Here is a 17,534-nt window from a genome sequence, read left to right on the forward strand (position 1 = left end):
GATAATATATGGATTGCAGATATTTTACCTTGATCTGTAGCTTGTCTTTTCATCCTCTTCACATGGTTTCTTGTGGAGCAAAAGTTTGTTATTTTGATGAAGTCCGATGTATCAATTTTTCTTTTCTTTTTTTTGGGAGGGGGTCTTTTTAGGGCCACCTGTGGCATGTGGAGGTCCTCAGGGGTTGAACTGGAACTTCAGCCACTGGCCTACACTACAGCCACAGCAACACTAGATCTGAGCTGCGTCTGCAACCTACAACACGGCTCACAGCAACACCAGATCCTTAACCCACTGAGAGAGGCCAGGGATCGAAGCTGTGTCCTCGTGGATGCTAGTCAGGTTCATTTCTGCTGAGCCACAATGGGAACACCTACCAATTTTTCTTTTTATGGGTTGTGCTTTTGGTGTCAAGTGTAAGAAATCTTTGCCTAGCTCTCCACCTTGAAGATTTTCTCCTATGCTTTTTTAATAAATGTTTTAGTTTAATGTTTTGCACTCAAGTCCATGATTATTTTGAGGTAATTTTTGTATAAGGTATGAATCTTAGTTCAAGGTCCATTTTGTTATCTGTGGATGTTCAGTTTCTCTAACACCAATGCCATGCTGTTTTGATTACTGTACCGATATAGCAAGTCTTTAAATCAGGTGAACTGATTTCTTCCACTTGCTTTTTTTTTCTTTTTAGGGCTACACCTGCGGCATATGGAAGTTCCCAGGCTAGGGCTTGAATAGGAGCTGCAGCTGCTGGCCTACGTCACAGCAATGCCAGATCTGAGCCACGTCTGTGAACTTTGCTGCAGCTCAGGGCAATGCCCAATCCTTAACCCACTGAGCAAGGCAAGGGATCGAACCGGCATCCTCATAGATACCAGTTGGGTTCCTAACCCACTGAGCCACAATGGAAACTCCCCCACTTGCTTTTCTTTAACAACTAGAATTTATGTTGTTGAGGGGATTTAGGTTTACAGAAAAACTGTGCACAAAGTATAAAGAATTATCATATGCCCCCTCAACCCCCCTCTCCAGTGTCTCCTTTTTTTGGAGGGATGCACCTGCAGTATGCAGAAGTTCCAGGGCCAGGGATCAAGCCCAAGCCATAGCAGTGACTGGAACCACAGCAGTGACAAAGCTGGATCCTTAACCCACTGAGCCACCAGGGAACTCCCAGTGTCTTTTATTAGTAATGTTGTGCATTAATGTGTACATTTGTCACAATTGATGAGCTAATATCGATACATTCAAATCTATGGTTTACATTATGCTTCACTCATTCTTTTTAAAATTTTTATGTATTTAAGTCTTTAATTGAAATATAGTTGCTGTACAATTTTGTATCGGTCATAGGTGTACAATACAGTGATTCATAGTTTTTAAATGGTATACTCCATTTACAGCTCCTGTATAATGTTGGCTATGTTCCCCATGTTGTACAATATATCCTTGTAAATTATTTTATCTCTAAAAGTTTGTACCTCTTATTCGCTTGCCCCTATGTTCCCCCACCCATTTGTTCTCTATATCTGTGAGTCTTCTTCTTTTCTCTTTTATTCACTAGTGGGCCTCCCTCATTTTGAGCCTCCATCACCTAGCCCCATTCCTGCTCATGGAAAGTCCTCATGTAGTAGAATCAGCTCAGTGGCAGTGGTGAGCATTCTTTGTTTTGGTCTTGCAGGTCGGAGCCCTCCCTCGACTGTGTGATGTGCTCCAGGTGCTGCGGGAGGAACGGGAGCAGTGCCTGCAGGAACTGTCCAAAGAGAGGACGGGAAACCTGGGCATGGAGCAGCCAGCCCCAGGTACGTGGCCCACCTGCATCCACACTTGAGCATGGCTTGTGTCCAGTTCCATCGGGTCAGGGGAAGCTTGTGCCCTGGGCAGGATGGGGATGGAGGGGCTGGACCCATTCAGAGAATGAGCTAAGGGGAAGGGTCTGGAATGGTCTTGGTGATTAGTCTACACACACCCAGAAAACCACATTGTCACCATTCTTTGGTTCTAAGAGTTTGTGGTTACAGCCAGTATTTTTGAAACATTAGCTTCTTCTGCATGATGACTTCATCAAGGTAAGCATTTGGTGAAAATTACTTGTCAAGGCAATGCACTTCTCATTCATTCTCTCACCTCCACTGCCAGTTTGATGGGTGAGGCAATCGGAAAGGCAGTGTGGGGGTCAATGCTGGCTGTGTGAACATGGAAAAATTATTTAACCTTCTGAGCCTCAGTTTCCTGGTCTAAAAATGGAAGTGACAAAGTCTGCATCAGAATTACAAAGATACATGAGATAGAGTAAGAATGTATGTGTGACTGGTCATCTTGCTGTGCAGTAGAAAATCGACAGAACAGTGTAAGTCAGCTATAATGGAAAAAATAAAAATCATCATTAAAAAAATTACAAAGATATATGAGATAGAGTATGTTAAATACAAGTGTTTCTTATTTATTTATTTATTTTTATTTATTTATTTTCTTTTTAGGACTGCAGTGGAGGTATATGGAAGTTCCCAGGCTAGAGAGGAAATCTGAGCTGCAGCTGAGGGCTGTGGTACAGCCTCAGCAACATGGGATCCAAGCCAAGTCTGTGACCTACACCACAGCTCACAGCAATGCTAGATCCTTAACCCACTAAGTGAGGCTAGGGATCGAACCTGAGTCCTCATGGATACTAGTCAGGTTATTATGCTGAGCCACAATGGGAGCTCCTGGTGTTTCTTAAATATTATTAATCTAAATTAATTATTTTTATTAGTCAAGACCGTAAATATTATTAATTTGATATTTACATGTTAATTTTATTTCTGTTCCCTTCTTTCACTTATCTTCTTTGCTTTCTCTCTTAGAAGGGCAGGGAGGGATGTGACATTAAGAAAAGAATCCTTAGGAGTTCCTCTTGTGGCTTAGGGGGTTAATAGTGTCCATGAGGATTCAGGTTCAATCCCTGACCTCACTCGGTGGGTTAAGGATCCAGCATTGCCTCAAGCCGTGGCATAGGCTGAAGATGCAGCTCAGACCTGACATTGCTGTAGCTATCGTGAAAGTCTGAAGCTTCAGCTCCAATTTGACCCCTACCCCGGGAACTTCCATTTGCTGCAGGTGCAGCCCTAAAAAAAGGGAAAAAAATAAGAAAAAGAAAAAAAGAGAAAAGAACCCTGGAGTTCCCTGGTGGCTCAGCAGGTTAAGGATCTGGCATTGTTATTGCTGTGGCTTGGGTCACTGCTCTGGCATAGGTTTGATCCCTGGCCCAGAAAATTCCACATGCTATGAGTATGGCCAGAAAAAAAAAATCCTTTGCAAATGGTCAAACAAAGACTTGCACAGGCAAGGTTTTAGCAGCACTAGTAACAATAGACAACAGGTGGATTTAACCCAAGTGTCTGTCAACTGATGAATGGATAAAGAAAATGTGGTATGTACATACAATAAAATAGTATGAATGAAGTCCTCATATGATCCAGCAATCCAACTCTTGGGTATATCTGGAGAAATCCATAATTTGAAAAGATACATGCACCCCAAGTTTCCAACACTGTAGCAACACTATTCACAATAACCAAGACATGCAAACAACTTAAATGTCCATGGATAGAGGAATGGATAAAGAATGTAGTACTTATACACAATGGAATAGTACTAAGCCACAAAAAGGAACAAAATAATGCCATTTAAAGTAACATGAATGGACCTAGAGATTATCATGCCAAGTGAAGTAAGTCAGACAGAAAGACAAATGTATGGAGTTCCTGTTGTGGCTCAGTGGTTAATGAATCTGACTAGGAACCATGAGGTTGCAGGTTCCATCCCTGGCCTTGCTCAGTGGGTTAAGGATCTGGCATTGCCGTGAGCTGTGGTATAGGTTGCAGACGCGGCTTGGATCCCTTGTTGCAGTGGCTCTGGTGTAGACTGGTGGCTACAGCTCTGATTAGACCCCTAGCCTGGGAACCTCCATATGCCGTGGGCGCGGCCCTAGAAAAGGTAAAAAGATAAAAAAAAAAAAAAAGAAAGAAAGACAAATGTATGATACTGCTTACATGTGGAATCTAAAAAATTATGTAAATGAACTTATATACAAAAGAGAAACTGACTCATAGACATCGAAAACAAATGTATGGTTACCAAAGGGGAAAGGAGGGAGGGATAAATTAGGAGTTTGGGATTAAAACATGCACACTAACATATGTAAAATAGATAACCAACAAGGACCTACTGTACAGCACAGAGTATTGTACTCAATATCTTGTAATAATCTATAATGGGTGAGAATGTAAAAAAATTATATATCTATAACGGAATCATTTTGCTGTACACCTGAAACTAATATGACATTGTAACTCAACTATACTTCAATAAAAACTTTTTCTTTTTTTTTCTTTTTTTTGTTTTTCAGGGCTGCACCCATGGCCTATGGAAGTCCCCAAGCTAGGGTTCAAATGGGAGCTACAGCTGCCAGCCTACACCACAGCCACAGCAACGCCCGGTCCTTAACCCACTGAGTGAGGCCACGGATTGACCCCAAGTCCTCATGGATACTAGTTGGGTTTGTTAACCACTGAGCCATGGCAGGAACTCCTGAATTTCTTTTCAATAGACTATTTTTTAAGAGCAATTCACTGCAAAATGAACAGCAAGTACAGAAAGTTCCTGCATACTCTCTGCCCCACCCCATCTACCCAAACACATAGCCTCCCTACCATATCCTATGCGTGATGGTACTTTGTTACAACTGATGAACCTACATGGACATAGATAGCATCATTAGGGTTCACTCCTAGTGCTGTGTATTCTGTGGGTTTTGACAGATGTATGATTACATGTGTCCACCGTCATACTGTCAGAGTAAATCTCTCTGCCCTAAAAATCCTCTGGGCTTCACCTGTTCATCCCTGCCTCTCTTCTAACCCCTGGCCACCACTGACCTTTTTGCTGTTTCATAGTTTTGTCTTTTCCAGACACTCATAGATTTGGATTCATGCAGTATGTAGTCTTTTCAGATTGGCTTCTTTCCCTTGGTGATATACATTTAAGGGTATTTTCCCTTATGTCTTTTCTTGGCTTGGGAGCTCATTTCTTCTTTGAGCTGACTAATATTCCATTGTTTGCATGTACCACAGTCTATCCATTCTCCTACTGAAAGGCATCTTGCTTGCTTCCAAGTTTGACAATGCTAAATCAAGCTGTTCTATGTGGGTGTAAGTTTTCTACTCAATTGGATGAACGCCGAAGAGAAGGATTGCTGGCTCATGTGATAAGAGGATGTTCAGTTTTGTGAGAAACTGCCAAGCTGTCTTCTAAATGGCTCTGCTGTTTGCTTTCCCACAGCATTGGATGAGCCTTCCTGTTGCTCCACATCCTCGCTAGCATTTGATGTCAGTGTTTTGTTTTGTTTTTTTAGTTATTGTAAAATACATATACATACATCTTACTATCTTAATCATTTTAGTGGCTCTTGATGCCGCTGATGAAAGCAGACATTCCCGGAGTTCCCATTGTAGCTTAGCGGGGTAAGAACCCAACTAGTATCCATGAGGATGTGGGTTTGATCCCTGGCCTCACTCAGTGGGTTAAGGATCTGGCATTACCGCGAGCTATGGTATAGGTCACAGATGTGCCTCAGATCCAGTGTTGCTGTGGCTGTGATGTAGCTGGTAGCTGCAGCCCCAATTTGACCCCTAGCCTGGGAACTTCCATATGCCACAGATACAGCCCCCCCCCCCCCCAAAAAAAAAAGAAAAAAAAGAAAGAGGAGGAGGAGGAGGAGGAAAGGGGAATGGAGGTCCCCAGGCTTTTAAATTAGACTGTGTGATCCTAAACAAGTACCTAATGTCTCTGGGCCTCAATTTCCACATTCATTTTAGGGTTGGTGTCCAATTAAAAGCATTCAAAAAGTATTTAGCATTTACTGTTACAAGGTGAGAATGGTGAGAAAAAAAGGAACTTAGATTCCTCTCAGTGCATAGGCGTGTGTTTTTGTACAGGTGACAGAAACAATATGCCAGCTTCATCAAATAGGGCCTGATTTTTGACACGTTACAAAAAGTCCAGGGTTGGTGCAGAGTACTCAGGTGTCAGCAGATTCCAGATTCCGTCTTTCTGCATAATGTGTGGCTGTTGCACCTCCAGGGAGAAGGGAAGAGGAATGGAGATTTGGGGGAGAAGAGGTGAAGGTGGTGAGTTCTGTTGTGGACTTGCAGAGTGGAGACTTTGGAGGAGGGTCAAGATGTGAACGCTTCCGTTTGGGTGACGGCTGAGGCTGAGGTTGCAGGAGGAGAGGGTGAAGGAAGGGAAGGAGGAGAGGACCCAAGAGGGCCTCGAGATCCCTGAACTTATGTGTCAGGGCCAGCCTGAGGCAGAGGCCACACAGCGTGAATGCTGTGATGTGCTTTAGCCAAGTCACCCCTCCTCTGCATGAGGGATGGGGCAGGATGGCAGCATGGAGCCTCTCCTTCATTTCCTCTAGCCATGGAAGATGCTTTCAGGGAGCCCGACCATAGTCTTATGGCTCTCAGGGTAGGGGCACCACTGAGCCAGAGCCTTCTGACCTCCTGGGCTTGCCACTCTAGAAACTGGCCAGCAAGACCTGCATGTCCCCAAGGGGAACGCCCAAAATCCCAGTGACAGGGCCTGGGGCTTTCATTCAGGCCTGAGACATAAAGCCTAGGGTGGCAAGCTGCTGGGAGAGATGATGCTGACCTTGAGTTCTCACTGAGAAGCAAGGGACAGTTGTTTTAAAAATTAGCATCTGAAGAGTTTATATGTCCCATCGATCCCCAGTGGTTCAGCTTCTGACTTGTCCACGCATCTACCCCAAACAGTTCCACTTGCCTCAACCAAATTGCTTACAGTTTCCTGACTGTGTCAGTTTCTCTCACGCCTCCAGGCCTTTGCACGTACTCATCCTTCTGCTTCAACACCATTCCCGCTTCTCTGCTCTGCCAGCCACTCTCCTTTTTCGACTCCTCCAGGAACAATTTCCCCAATGCTCATAACTGCTGGTTTAGTGGCCACCCTGACTCCTGCAGGACCCTCCATTTCTCTCCCTCCTGGCATCTCTGCACTGCCTCACAGAGATATGTATGCTGGATTGGAAGGGACTGTGTCACTTTCCTCTTCTTCCGCAATGCACAGCACAGGGCCTGCAAGACCGCGTCCTTGGTGTGTGTTTCTTGACTGATTTACTAAATGAATGAATGAATGCAGATATTTGACTGAGACAGAGCAAGGAGAGAGAGAGAAAACAAAAGAGAGGATACTTGAAGGAGAGAGTGGGAGCTGAGGCAGAGCCATTGAGGTAGAGGATGTGGATGCCCGCCCCAGCTTGCCCAGCCGGTCATAAGCTAGCTGAGGTGAGCCGCGTAGCCAGGTCACCCATGGAGGGAGGGGCGCTCTCTAGAGCCTGACCTGGGGTCACCTTATGGGCGCTGACCTCACATCGCAGGACTGGGGAGATCATGAGCATGCCCCTGTGACTGATCTGGAGTAGGTCTGGCCCTCTTTTGTCCCCTAAGGCTCCCTTGTGGTCCTAATTGTGCATCCAGAACTGAGAAAGCTCATTAGAGACCTGCCTCTGGCTCTGCGTCTCGCTCCCCTAGAGAGACCAAACTCTCCTGTGTGCGATAAGACTGTGCTGCATTTGCAGTATTGGAGCCTGTGCCTGGCAAGGCTGCAGCAGGTGGAGGGTGCCCAGCCTGGCCCCACCCTGGGAACAAAGGCTCAGGCCACTTGGATCTGTTTTGCATTTTGGCCTCCTGCAGCTTTCTTGTAGGAAAGGAAAGGGGGTCTGTGGCTTTGAAAACCTGCTTGAAAAGCCCCTAAGGCAGAAGATGTCGAAGGACCCAGCCTCCTAGAAACATCTTCAGGCCTGTTCTGCTGAGAGGTTGTGAAAGCTGAGCCAGAAAACTGATCACAGAGTTTAGCGTGGATGTGGTGGCCCCTTGAGAAGGAAGGTGGAGGAGAAACAGCAAAGGCGCAGAGCTGGTGGGCAGAACCAAGCAGGTGTCAGGGCTGTGGCTGAGGCCACCCGGGTGCAGGTCCAGCCCCATAACCTCCACTCAGGAGCACGATGCGGGGGCCACAGGCCCTCCATCCCCAGGAAGGATCTGTCTGGCGCCAGAGGCGGGGAGGAGGGGCTGGCGAACTCTCTGTTGGGGGCACAGGTTAATGGTTAAGCTGCCTGGTCTTCCCTGGGGAGGCGGTTAATGTTTGAATGCCAGAAGAGTTGCAGGAAACACCACTCACCGAGCTGTCACCAAGCCCTGCACACTTATCACAAATAAAAAATTAACTCTTCAGCTATTCCGGGTTAAGTGGCCAAGGCCTTCCCAGCATTTTGTGGGAACATTTCAGGGTCACCCTAATAACTGCATGGCCTGCTCTACTGGGCTATTTATTGCTCTGTTTTCAGAAGCCGATACCCCCTCAGAGCTGGCTGGTAGAAGGGCTTTGCCTTTCCCTTGGGAAGAATGTTCCATAGACAGTGTGGTGGCAGGAAAGATGTGGGCTTAGCAGTTGGACAGACTTGGACTGCTCTGTCACTTAGGGCTGTATAACCTGGGAAGACCCCGATCCTTTCTGGGCTTTCATGTCCTCGCCTCAAAATTGGGACACGCCAGAGTTCCTCGTGGCGCAGCAGGTTAAGGATTCAGCATTGGCACTGCAGAGACTTGTGTCTCTGCTGTGGCACAGGTTCCATCTCTGGCCCTGAAACTTCCACATGCCATGGATGCGGCCAAAAAAAAGAAAAAAAAGAAAAGAAAAAAAAGTGGGGACATGCCATCCTCTTTTCCTCTGTCCCTGCCAAAGGACAGGAGCAGGAGGGAACTGGCTGGCTTCTTGGGTGGGGAGGTGAAATTCACATACTAACCATCTCAGAGTGAGTAATCCAATGGCATTTAGTATGTTCACAATGCAACCGCCACCTCTGCGTAGATCCAACAACTTTCTCATCACCCGGAATTAAAACCTGAGCCTGTTAAGTAATCACCCCTCATCTTTCCCTGCCTTCTGCCCCTGGAAACCAGGAATCTACTCCCTGTCCCTGTGGATTTGCTGAGTCTGAAGAGTTCGTACAAATGGAATCACAATATGTGACCTTTGTGCTTATCTCCTTCCACTAATGTTTCCAAGGTTCATCCATGTCGTGCTGTGTATCAGTATTTCTTACCTGCTGGCTTTTTTTTTTTTTTTTTTTGCCACACCCACGGCGTACAGAAATTCCCAGGCCAGGGACTGAACCCATGCCACAGCAGTGACAATGTTGGATCTTTAACCTGCCACGCCTCAGGGGAACTCCCATGCTGGCGTTTAATGCAGTTTCTCTAACAGATACACCAGAATCCTTTTCTGGATTCTCCTGGCTGCTGATGGTCTTTGGCAGCCAAACACCCTGGGACAACCTCACCCTGCCCCGAGCTCACCTCTCCCCATGCTTTCCTTGGCACAAGTGATCTTGGCTCATTTTTCAGAAACAAGTAACTTATGTTTATGTAACTTTTTTTTTTCTGCTTTTTAAGGCTCATACCTGTGGCATATGGAGGTTTCCAGGCTAGGGGTCAAATCGGAGCTACAGCCACTGGCCTACACTACAGCCACATCTGTGACCTAGACCACAGCTTATGGCAACACCAGATCCTTAACCCACTGAGCGAGGCCAGGGATTGAACCTGTATCCTCAGGAATACGAGTCAGGTTTGTTACCACTGAGCCACAATGGGAACTCCTACGTAACATTTTAGACATTTTGTTTTCAGTTCTTAAAACAACCTGTGCCATAAGTACCACTATTACAGATGAGGAAATCGAGGCTCTTAGAGGCATAGGATTACCCAGAGCTGAAGCAGGACTCTCAGCCCAAATCTTTTGATTGCAGACCCTGAGGACTATTTTGCAGTCCCAACTGAGCTGTAAGTGACTTATAAGTTCACCCTCCCAAGAAAAGAAGGAAAAGAGAGACTGTCCATGCCAGTTAATGTCTAATTAGTGTGAGAGGCAGCATGCGAGGCAGAGCTTTCAATCGGGGAGGAAGAGCTCTTGGGTGAATGAGGAGGGTTCTGAGGGGCAGGTACATTTTGTACCATTGCTGGGAGCAGGAGGGCTCAGTGTACAGTGCTCAGAAGCCAGCTTCCAGCAGGCCTCCCCAAGGGAGAAGAGCCAGCCTGGCCCAAGGAAGCTGTGCTCAGCCTCAGGTTCAGAGGGTCCTTCATGTTGTCCAGTGCAGCCTCCTAATTCCGTGACCCTCTCTGCTTGAATATTTTCATTGGTGTGGAACTCACTACTCCTCAGGATAGTTCGTCGCCCCAAAAGGCTTGTGCCTCATGGTTTAAAGAGGAACATTCCGGAGTTCCCGTTGTGGCCCAGTGGTTAACAAATCTGACTAGGAACCATGAGGTTGCGGGTTCCATCCCTGGCCTTGCTCAGTGTGTTAAGGATCCAGCGTTGCCGTGAGCTGTGGTGTAGGTTGCACACGTGGCTCGGATCCTGTGTTGCTGTGGCTCTGGCATAGGCTGGTGGCTCCAGCTCTGATTAGACCCCTAGCCTGGGAACCTCCACATGCTGTGGGAGGGGCCCAAGAAATGGCAAAAAGACAAAAAAAAAAAAATAGAGGAACATTCCCACACTCTTTAGCTGTTCCACCTGTGCTGTGCTTTTAAATGCTTTTGCCACCCTGGGCCTTCAGTTCCTCTAACCCCACCCCCACCACCTCTGTGTGTGGTCCAGCTGGCATAAGTCAGTAGCAGGGTAGCGCTGTCCTTGACCTCAATACTGTAGGTCAGGTCATTAGCAAGGAGACCTTACCAGGTTGCCCTTTGGATGGGCTAGGGATGGGGCTGGGGGTGGGCACAGTCAAGCCAAGGAACAGGTGCTGTGCAGAAGCTCCTGAACTACCACTGCAGCACCTTGGGGAGGAGAAAGGGTGGGTGGAGCGGACAGGGCCTGGAGGCATTGTGGAGATGGGTATGGCAGCTCTAGGCAAGAGGAAAGAAACTCTGACAAAAGCAGACTCTGGGAGGAAGTTCCCATTGTGGCACAGTGGAAATGAATCGGACTAGCATCCATGAGGATGCGGGTTCGATCCCTGGCCTTGCTCAGTGGGTGGGGAATATAGTGTTGCCACGAGCTGTGGTACAGATCACAGATGTGGCTCGGATCCTGTGTTGCTTTGGCTGCGGCGATTTGACCCCCCCCCTAGCCTGGGAACTTCTATATGCCGTGGTTTCAGCCCTAAAAAAAGCAGAGGCTGGGAGAGGACATGTGGCGACAAGGCACAGAGGGGCTTGGACTCCCTGATGACCTCCACTGGAAGGGTGTGTGGGGATCTGGGGGGATGGAGAGCGCACAGCCCAGTCCAGCATGGCCCTGGAGCCCTGGCTTGCTCCTGGTCCCATGTCCTTGCAGCCTGACACTCTGCTCCCCAAATATCATCAGGCCACCTGAGCTCACGTATAAATAGTCAAGGCCTGGAGAATGGATGCTCCTCTCCAAGTGAATGCAGGGCAGCTTGCAGTCAGCAGAGGACTGAGTAGAGAGTCTAGAGGTTTTTAAGGCACTGTCCTGCCCTCTCAGATCAGCTCTCCCCTATTCCAGCCTCCTCCCCACTGCCAGGCCTGCCTCTAGGGCCACCTCTTTGTTGGGGTTGGGGCTGGGCAGAGCAGACGGAGGGAATGTTACTGTCTGCTCTGGGCCTGATTCTGAGAGCTTCACGAGTATAAAGGTGACTAGTCTCTGCCCATAAATTCCAGTCGACAGAAATAGGTCTTTCTCAGAGTTCCCTGGTGGCCCAGCGGTTAAGGACCTAGCATTGTCACTGCTGTGGCACAGGTTCGATCCCTGGCCCAGGAATTTGTGCATGCTGCGGGTTCAGCCAAAAAAAAAAAAGAAACCACTTTCTCCATTTTCTGTAGCTTTAATTCTGACTCCATCCTCCTGGATGGCAGACCTCTTTGCCTTGGTGTTTTCTGGATCTCCCCTGAAACTTGCCCAGGGTTTCAGAGATGCATATGGCACCATGGTGTCTGCGGGTCCCGTCTAGTCTCGAGCTTTGCTCCACAGGGTGGCGGCTGACAAACCCCTGTTCAGGGCCAAGAGGTCTTTCTGTGCTTTGCAGGGAGCCTAGGCTCCGCACAGATATGGGTCCTGCTCATCCACACGTGTCCCCCATAGCCACTTCTCCCCTGGACTTTCCCACCGTCTGGGGCAAGCGGGCGGCAGGGTACTCGTGCCTCTTTCTGGAAACTTCTGTGTCCCTGCTCATCACATCACCCTCTTGTCTCCCTGTCCAGAGGAAGGTCCTGCACTTTTTCTGTTTCCTCCCAAGCATTGTGATGATGCCAGGATTCCCCATTCTGCCTCCTGCCCCAGGGGCCTTTGGAAACCCAAGTCAGGATGACTGTAAGTCTGCCTGCCCTCCTTGGAGACTGTGAACCAGCACTCTGAGGAGGAAGGGCAGGGCAAAGGGGAAAAATACCAGGAGGGAAATAAAACCATAAAGAATACTGGATCAGAAAATATTCCACTGCACACAAATCATTTAATTCTCACCAAATGAGGGATATCACTCTGCACATTTTATAGATGAGGAAACCGAGGCTCACAGAGGTAAGTGGCATGCCCGAGGCTCACTCTAGCTCCACCACTCCAACCCAGTATCCCATGCAGTCCTCTCAGGCCACGGGCGCTAGGCTGGCATCCCTGCCCCCCCAGGTGGCATTTGTGGTCTGGTGGTATCTTTCCTTGTTTCCCTAATTAAACTTCCTAGCCTTCCCTCCCACCCCTCCAGCCAGGCAGCAGAACTGGTGGGGGTGGGGTGGGATATGCATTCCCACCCCCACCCCTCACTTACTCCCAGGACCTCACAGTGATGAGTGTTCTATTCTTTGTCCCAAGGGGAGGCCAGGCCAGGACGTCCCCTTCCCATCCCCGTTCCAATCATGCAGCCCTCCCCCAACTCAGAGTAGGAGCCTGAGGGGAGTAGGGTCTTAGGCGGTCCACTCCCACCCTGGGGAGGTACAAGGGGGGCCCTGAAAGCAGCCAGGAGGCCACACAGATGTCCACTCCCCTGGCCCTAGTCCCTCCAGCCCAGTTACACCATGCACCATCAGTACTGTGGTTTCCTTAACATTTTTTCCTTTAAATCAATTGACTTTTTTTTGTCATCATGCTGTATGTTAGATCTTAGACTTATTCATCATACATTAACTTCACCTCTGTAATCTTTTAACCTCTCTGCCTTTCCCCCCAACCCCAGCCCCTGGTAACCACCATTCTACCAGGTGGTACTGTGAGTTCGCCAGTCTATGAATTTGACTTTTGTGGATTCCAGGTAGCGATGAGATGATACAGTATTTGTCTTTCTGTGTCTGGCTTATTTCATTTAGCATAATGTCCTTCAAGCTCATCCCTGTTGTCACACATGGCAGGATTTCCTTTTTTTTTTTTTTTAAGGCTGCGTAATATTTCATTTCTCTATCCATTCATCCTTTGATGGACACTTGGATTGTTTCCATATTTTGGCGGCAGTGAACGTGGGCGTGCAGATAGCTCTTGAGATGGTGATTTCATTTCCTTTGGGTGTATACCCAAAGTGAGATTGCTGGATCATATGGTAGTTTTATTTTAATTTTTTGAGGAACCTCTATACTAGTTTGCACAGTGACTGCACCAATTTATATTCCCACCAATGTTATAGGAGACAAATACTAGCCACAAATCACAGCTGTGGTATGCTTGTTCTATAACTTTTCTAGGGCCGGTCCTGCAGCATATGGAGGTTCCCAGGCTAGGGGTTGAATCGGAGCTGTAGCCGCCAGCCCACACCACAGCCACAGCCACACTGGATCCAAGCCTCGTCTGCTACCTATACCACAGCTCATGGCAATGCCAGATACTTAACCCACTGAGCAAGGAGCAAGGCCAGGGATTGAACCCGCAGCCTCATGGTTCCTAGTCGGATTCGTTAACTACCGCGCCACCACGGGAACTCCTGTTCTATAACTTTTTACTACATCTTAAATTTTCTTTTAAAAAATGTGTAACTAAGAGTTCCCTGGTGGCTTAGGGATTAAGGATCTGGCATTGTCACTGTTGTGGTGCAGGTTCCATGCCTGGCCCAGGAAATTCTGCATGCTGCAGGGAAGGCGGGAAAAAAGAAAGAAAAAAGGAAAAATGCATTTCTTAAAAAATAAATGAGTAAATAAATAAATAAATAAATAAATAAATAAATAAATATGTGTAGCTATTAAAATTAAAGGTGTTGGAGTTCCTGTTGTGGTTCAGTGGTTAAGGACTCAACATTGTCTCTGGAGGATATGGGTTCCATCCCTGGCCTTGCTCAGTGGGTTAAGAATCTGGTGTTACTGTGGCTACAGCATAGGTTGCAATTGTGGCTCTGATTTGACACCTAGCCTAGGAAGTTCCATATGCCACAGGTGCAGCCATAAAAAGAGGGAAAAAAATGAAAATAAAATTAAAAATGTTCAACCAAGATGGGGTTAAGATGGCCGAGTATAAGGACTGGAGCGCAACTTCTCTCATAAAAGCAACAAAATTACAACCAACTGCTGAACACTCTTCAACCGAATAGACTGCAAACTATCAAAAAAGATATCCTACTCCAGAAGACAAAGAAGAGGCCACGTCAAGAAGGTAGGAGGGGCAATTACACAATATAAGCCACCCCATAACTGCTGGGAAAGTAACAGACTGGAAAGTAACTGTATTACAGAGACTCATTTATGGGAATGAGAGTTCTGAGCCCCATGTCAGGTCCCCACACCTGGGGATCTGGCATTGGGAAAAGGAGCCCCCAGAGCATTTGGCATCAAAGGCCAGTGGGGCTTGTGCACAGGAGCTCCATGGGACTCAGGGAAATAGAAACCCCACTCTGGAAAGGCACACATAGGCTTTCACGTGCACCGGGTCCCAGGGCAAAGCAGAGACTCCGTGGGAATCTGGGGAAGACCTGACTGCAGTTCCTGAAGGATCTCCTGGGAAAACAGGGGGTGACTGTGGCTCGTTGTGGGGGAAGGACATTGGAGGCAAAGGTCTCTGGAATAATCAGCATGGCCATTTTGGAGAAATCTGGCCCCATCTATCAGTGCTGAGAAGCCCCAGGCCAAACAATAATCCAGACAAGATCACAGCCCCATCCATCAGCAAACAGGCTGCCTAAAGACCATACAGGCACATAGCTCTCTAATTCCACGCAGAGACAAAGCCCCACCCACTAGAGGGATAAGAATCAGCTCCACTTGCCTGTGGGTAGGCACCAGTCCATCCCATAAGGAAGCCTACAGAAAGCCCCCAGTATCAAATTCAGCCACAATGGTGGTGGACATCAGAAGCAAGAGAGGCTAAAACTCTATTGCCTGCAAAAAGGATACCACGACAAAAATCTATACAAAATGACAGGGCAGAGAATGATGACTCATATAGGGAGCAAGAATAAAAACCCCTGGGAGTTCCCGTCGTGGTGCAGTGGTTAATGAATCCGACTAGGAACCATGAGGTTGTGGGTTCGATCCCTGCCCTTGCTCAGTGGGTTAACGATCCGGCGTTGCCGTGAGCTGTGGTGTAGGTTGCAGACGCGGCTCGGATCCCGCGTTGCTGTGGCTCTGGCGTAGGCCAGTGGCTACAGCTCCGATTCAACCCCTAGCCTGGGAACCTCCATATGCCGCGGGAGCGGCCCAAGAAATAGCAACAACAACAACAACAACAACAAAAAAGAATAAAAACCCAGAAAAACAGCTAAGTGATCTGGAGATTATCAACGTCCATGAAAAAGACTTTAGACTGTTGATAGTGAGGATGATTCAAGATATTGTAAATAAACTGGAGGCACAGATTGATAAATTATAGGAAACATTGAACAGACAAATACAAGATTTAAGGATTAAGCAAGCAGAGATGGCAAAGTACAATAACTGAAATAAAAAAATCACTGGAAGCAACCAGCAGCAGAATACAGGAGACAGAAGAACAAATAAGTGGAGGACAGACTAGTGGAAATCGCTGATGTGGAACAGAAAAGATAAAAAAGATTGAAGAGAAATGAAGACAGTCTAAGAGAATTCTGGGACAATGCTAAATGCACTAATATCCATATTAATAGGGGTGCCAGAAATAGAAGAGAGAAAGGGCCAGGAAAATATTTGAAGAGATAATAGCTGAAAACTTCCCTGACATAGGAAGGGAACCACTCACTCAAATCCAGGGAGCACAATTAATACCACATAAAATAAGCCCAAGGAGGAACCCTGAGACACATATTAATCCAACTGACCAAAATTAAAGACAAAGAGAAAATCTTGAAAGCAGCAAGGAACTTCTCTAGGCAGAAAAGAAAATATCACAACCAAAAACAAAAATACCACAAATGACAAGGTTCACCAGTAAAGGTACATATACAATAAAGATAAGAAATCATCCATGCACAGTTATGCCACCAAAATCAGATATCACGAGAAGAGGAGGGTACAAATGTAGGACACTGGAGATGTACTTGCAGTTAAGAAACCAACAACTTAAAACAAACTTGTATGTATTTAGACTCCTATATCAAAACTTCAGGGTAACTGCAAACCAAAAATCTACAATTGATGTACAAACAAATAAGAAAAATCAACTCAAATACAACACTAAAGATAGTCATCAAACCACAAGAGGAGAGAACAAGAGAAGAAGGGAAGAAAAAAGAGCAACAAAACAAATCCAAAGCAATTAATAAAATGGCAATAGAACATACATATCAGTAATTACCTTAAACATTAATGGACTAAATGCCCCGGCCAAATGCATAGACTGACTGAATGGATACAAAAACAAGACCCATATATATGCTGTCTTCAAGAGACCCACTTCACTTCTAGGGACACATACAAATTGAAAGTGAGAGGATGGATGAAAATATTCTATGCAAATGGGAATCAAAAGAAAGCTGGAGTAGCAATACTCATATCAGACAAAATAGACTTTAAGATAAAGAATACTTTAAGAGATAAAGAAGAACATTATGTAATGATCAAAGGATCAATCCAAGAAGAAGATATAATAATTTTGAATATCTATGCACCCAACATAGGATCACCACAATATATAAGGCAACTGCTAAAAACCTTAAAAGGACAAATAAGACAATAAGAGTGGGGGACTTTAATACCCCACTTAACAGCAGTGGACAGATCTTCCAGGCATAAAATCAATAAGGAAACACAGGCCCTGAATGAAGCATTAGATCAGATGGACTTCATAGATATTTATAGGACAGTCCATTCAAAAGCAACAGAATACACATTCTTCTCAAGTGCATCATGGAACATTCTCTAAGATTGATCACATTCTGGGCTACAAATCAAATCTCAGTAACTTTAAGAAAATTGAAATCATATCAAGCATCTTTTCTGACCACAATGCTATACAACTGGAAATCAACAACAAGAAAAATACTGCAAAAAACACAAACATGTGGAGACTAAACAACATGCTACTAAACAACCAATGGATCACTGAAGAAATCAAAGAGGAAATTAAAAACTACCTAGAAGCAAATG

The 17,534-nt window shown here is 46.3% G+C and overlaps 1 protein-coding gene across 1 annotated transcript in view; it reads left to right on the top strand.

The window, feature by feature from the left end:
• SCTR (secretin receptor) overlaps nt 1-17,534 on the top strand; it is a 76,376-nt gene that overhangs the window by 11,008 nt on the left and 47,834 nt on the right. Inside the window, exon 2 of the mRNA XM_047772190.1 lies at nt 1,676-1,796. Within this exon, the coding sequence (XP_047628146.1) occupies nt 1,676-1,796 (121 nt within the window). The remainder of the gene's footprint in view (nt 1-1,675; nt 1,797-17,534) is intronic.

The sequence above is a fragment of the Phacochoerus africanus genome, chromosome 3 (genome assembly GCF_016906955.1).
Source record: "Phacochoerus africanus isolate WHEZ1 chromosome 3, ROS_Pafr_v1, whole genome shotgun sequence".
Classification (NCBI taxonomy): domain Eukaryota; kingdom Metazoa; phylum Chordata; class Mammalia; order Artiodactyla; family Suidae; genus Phacochoerus; species Phacochoerus africanus.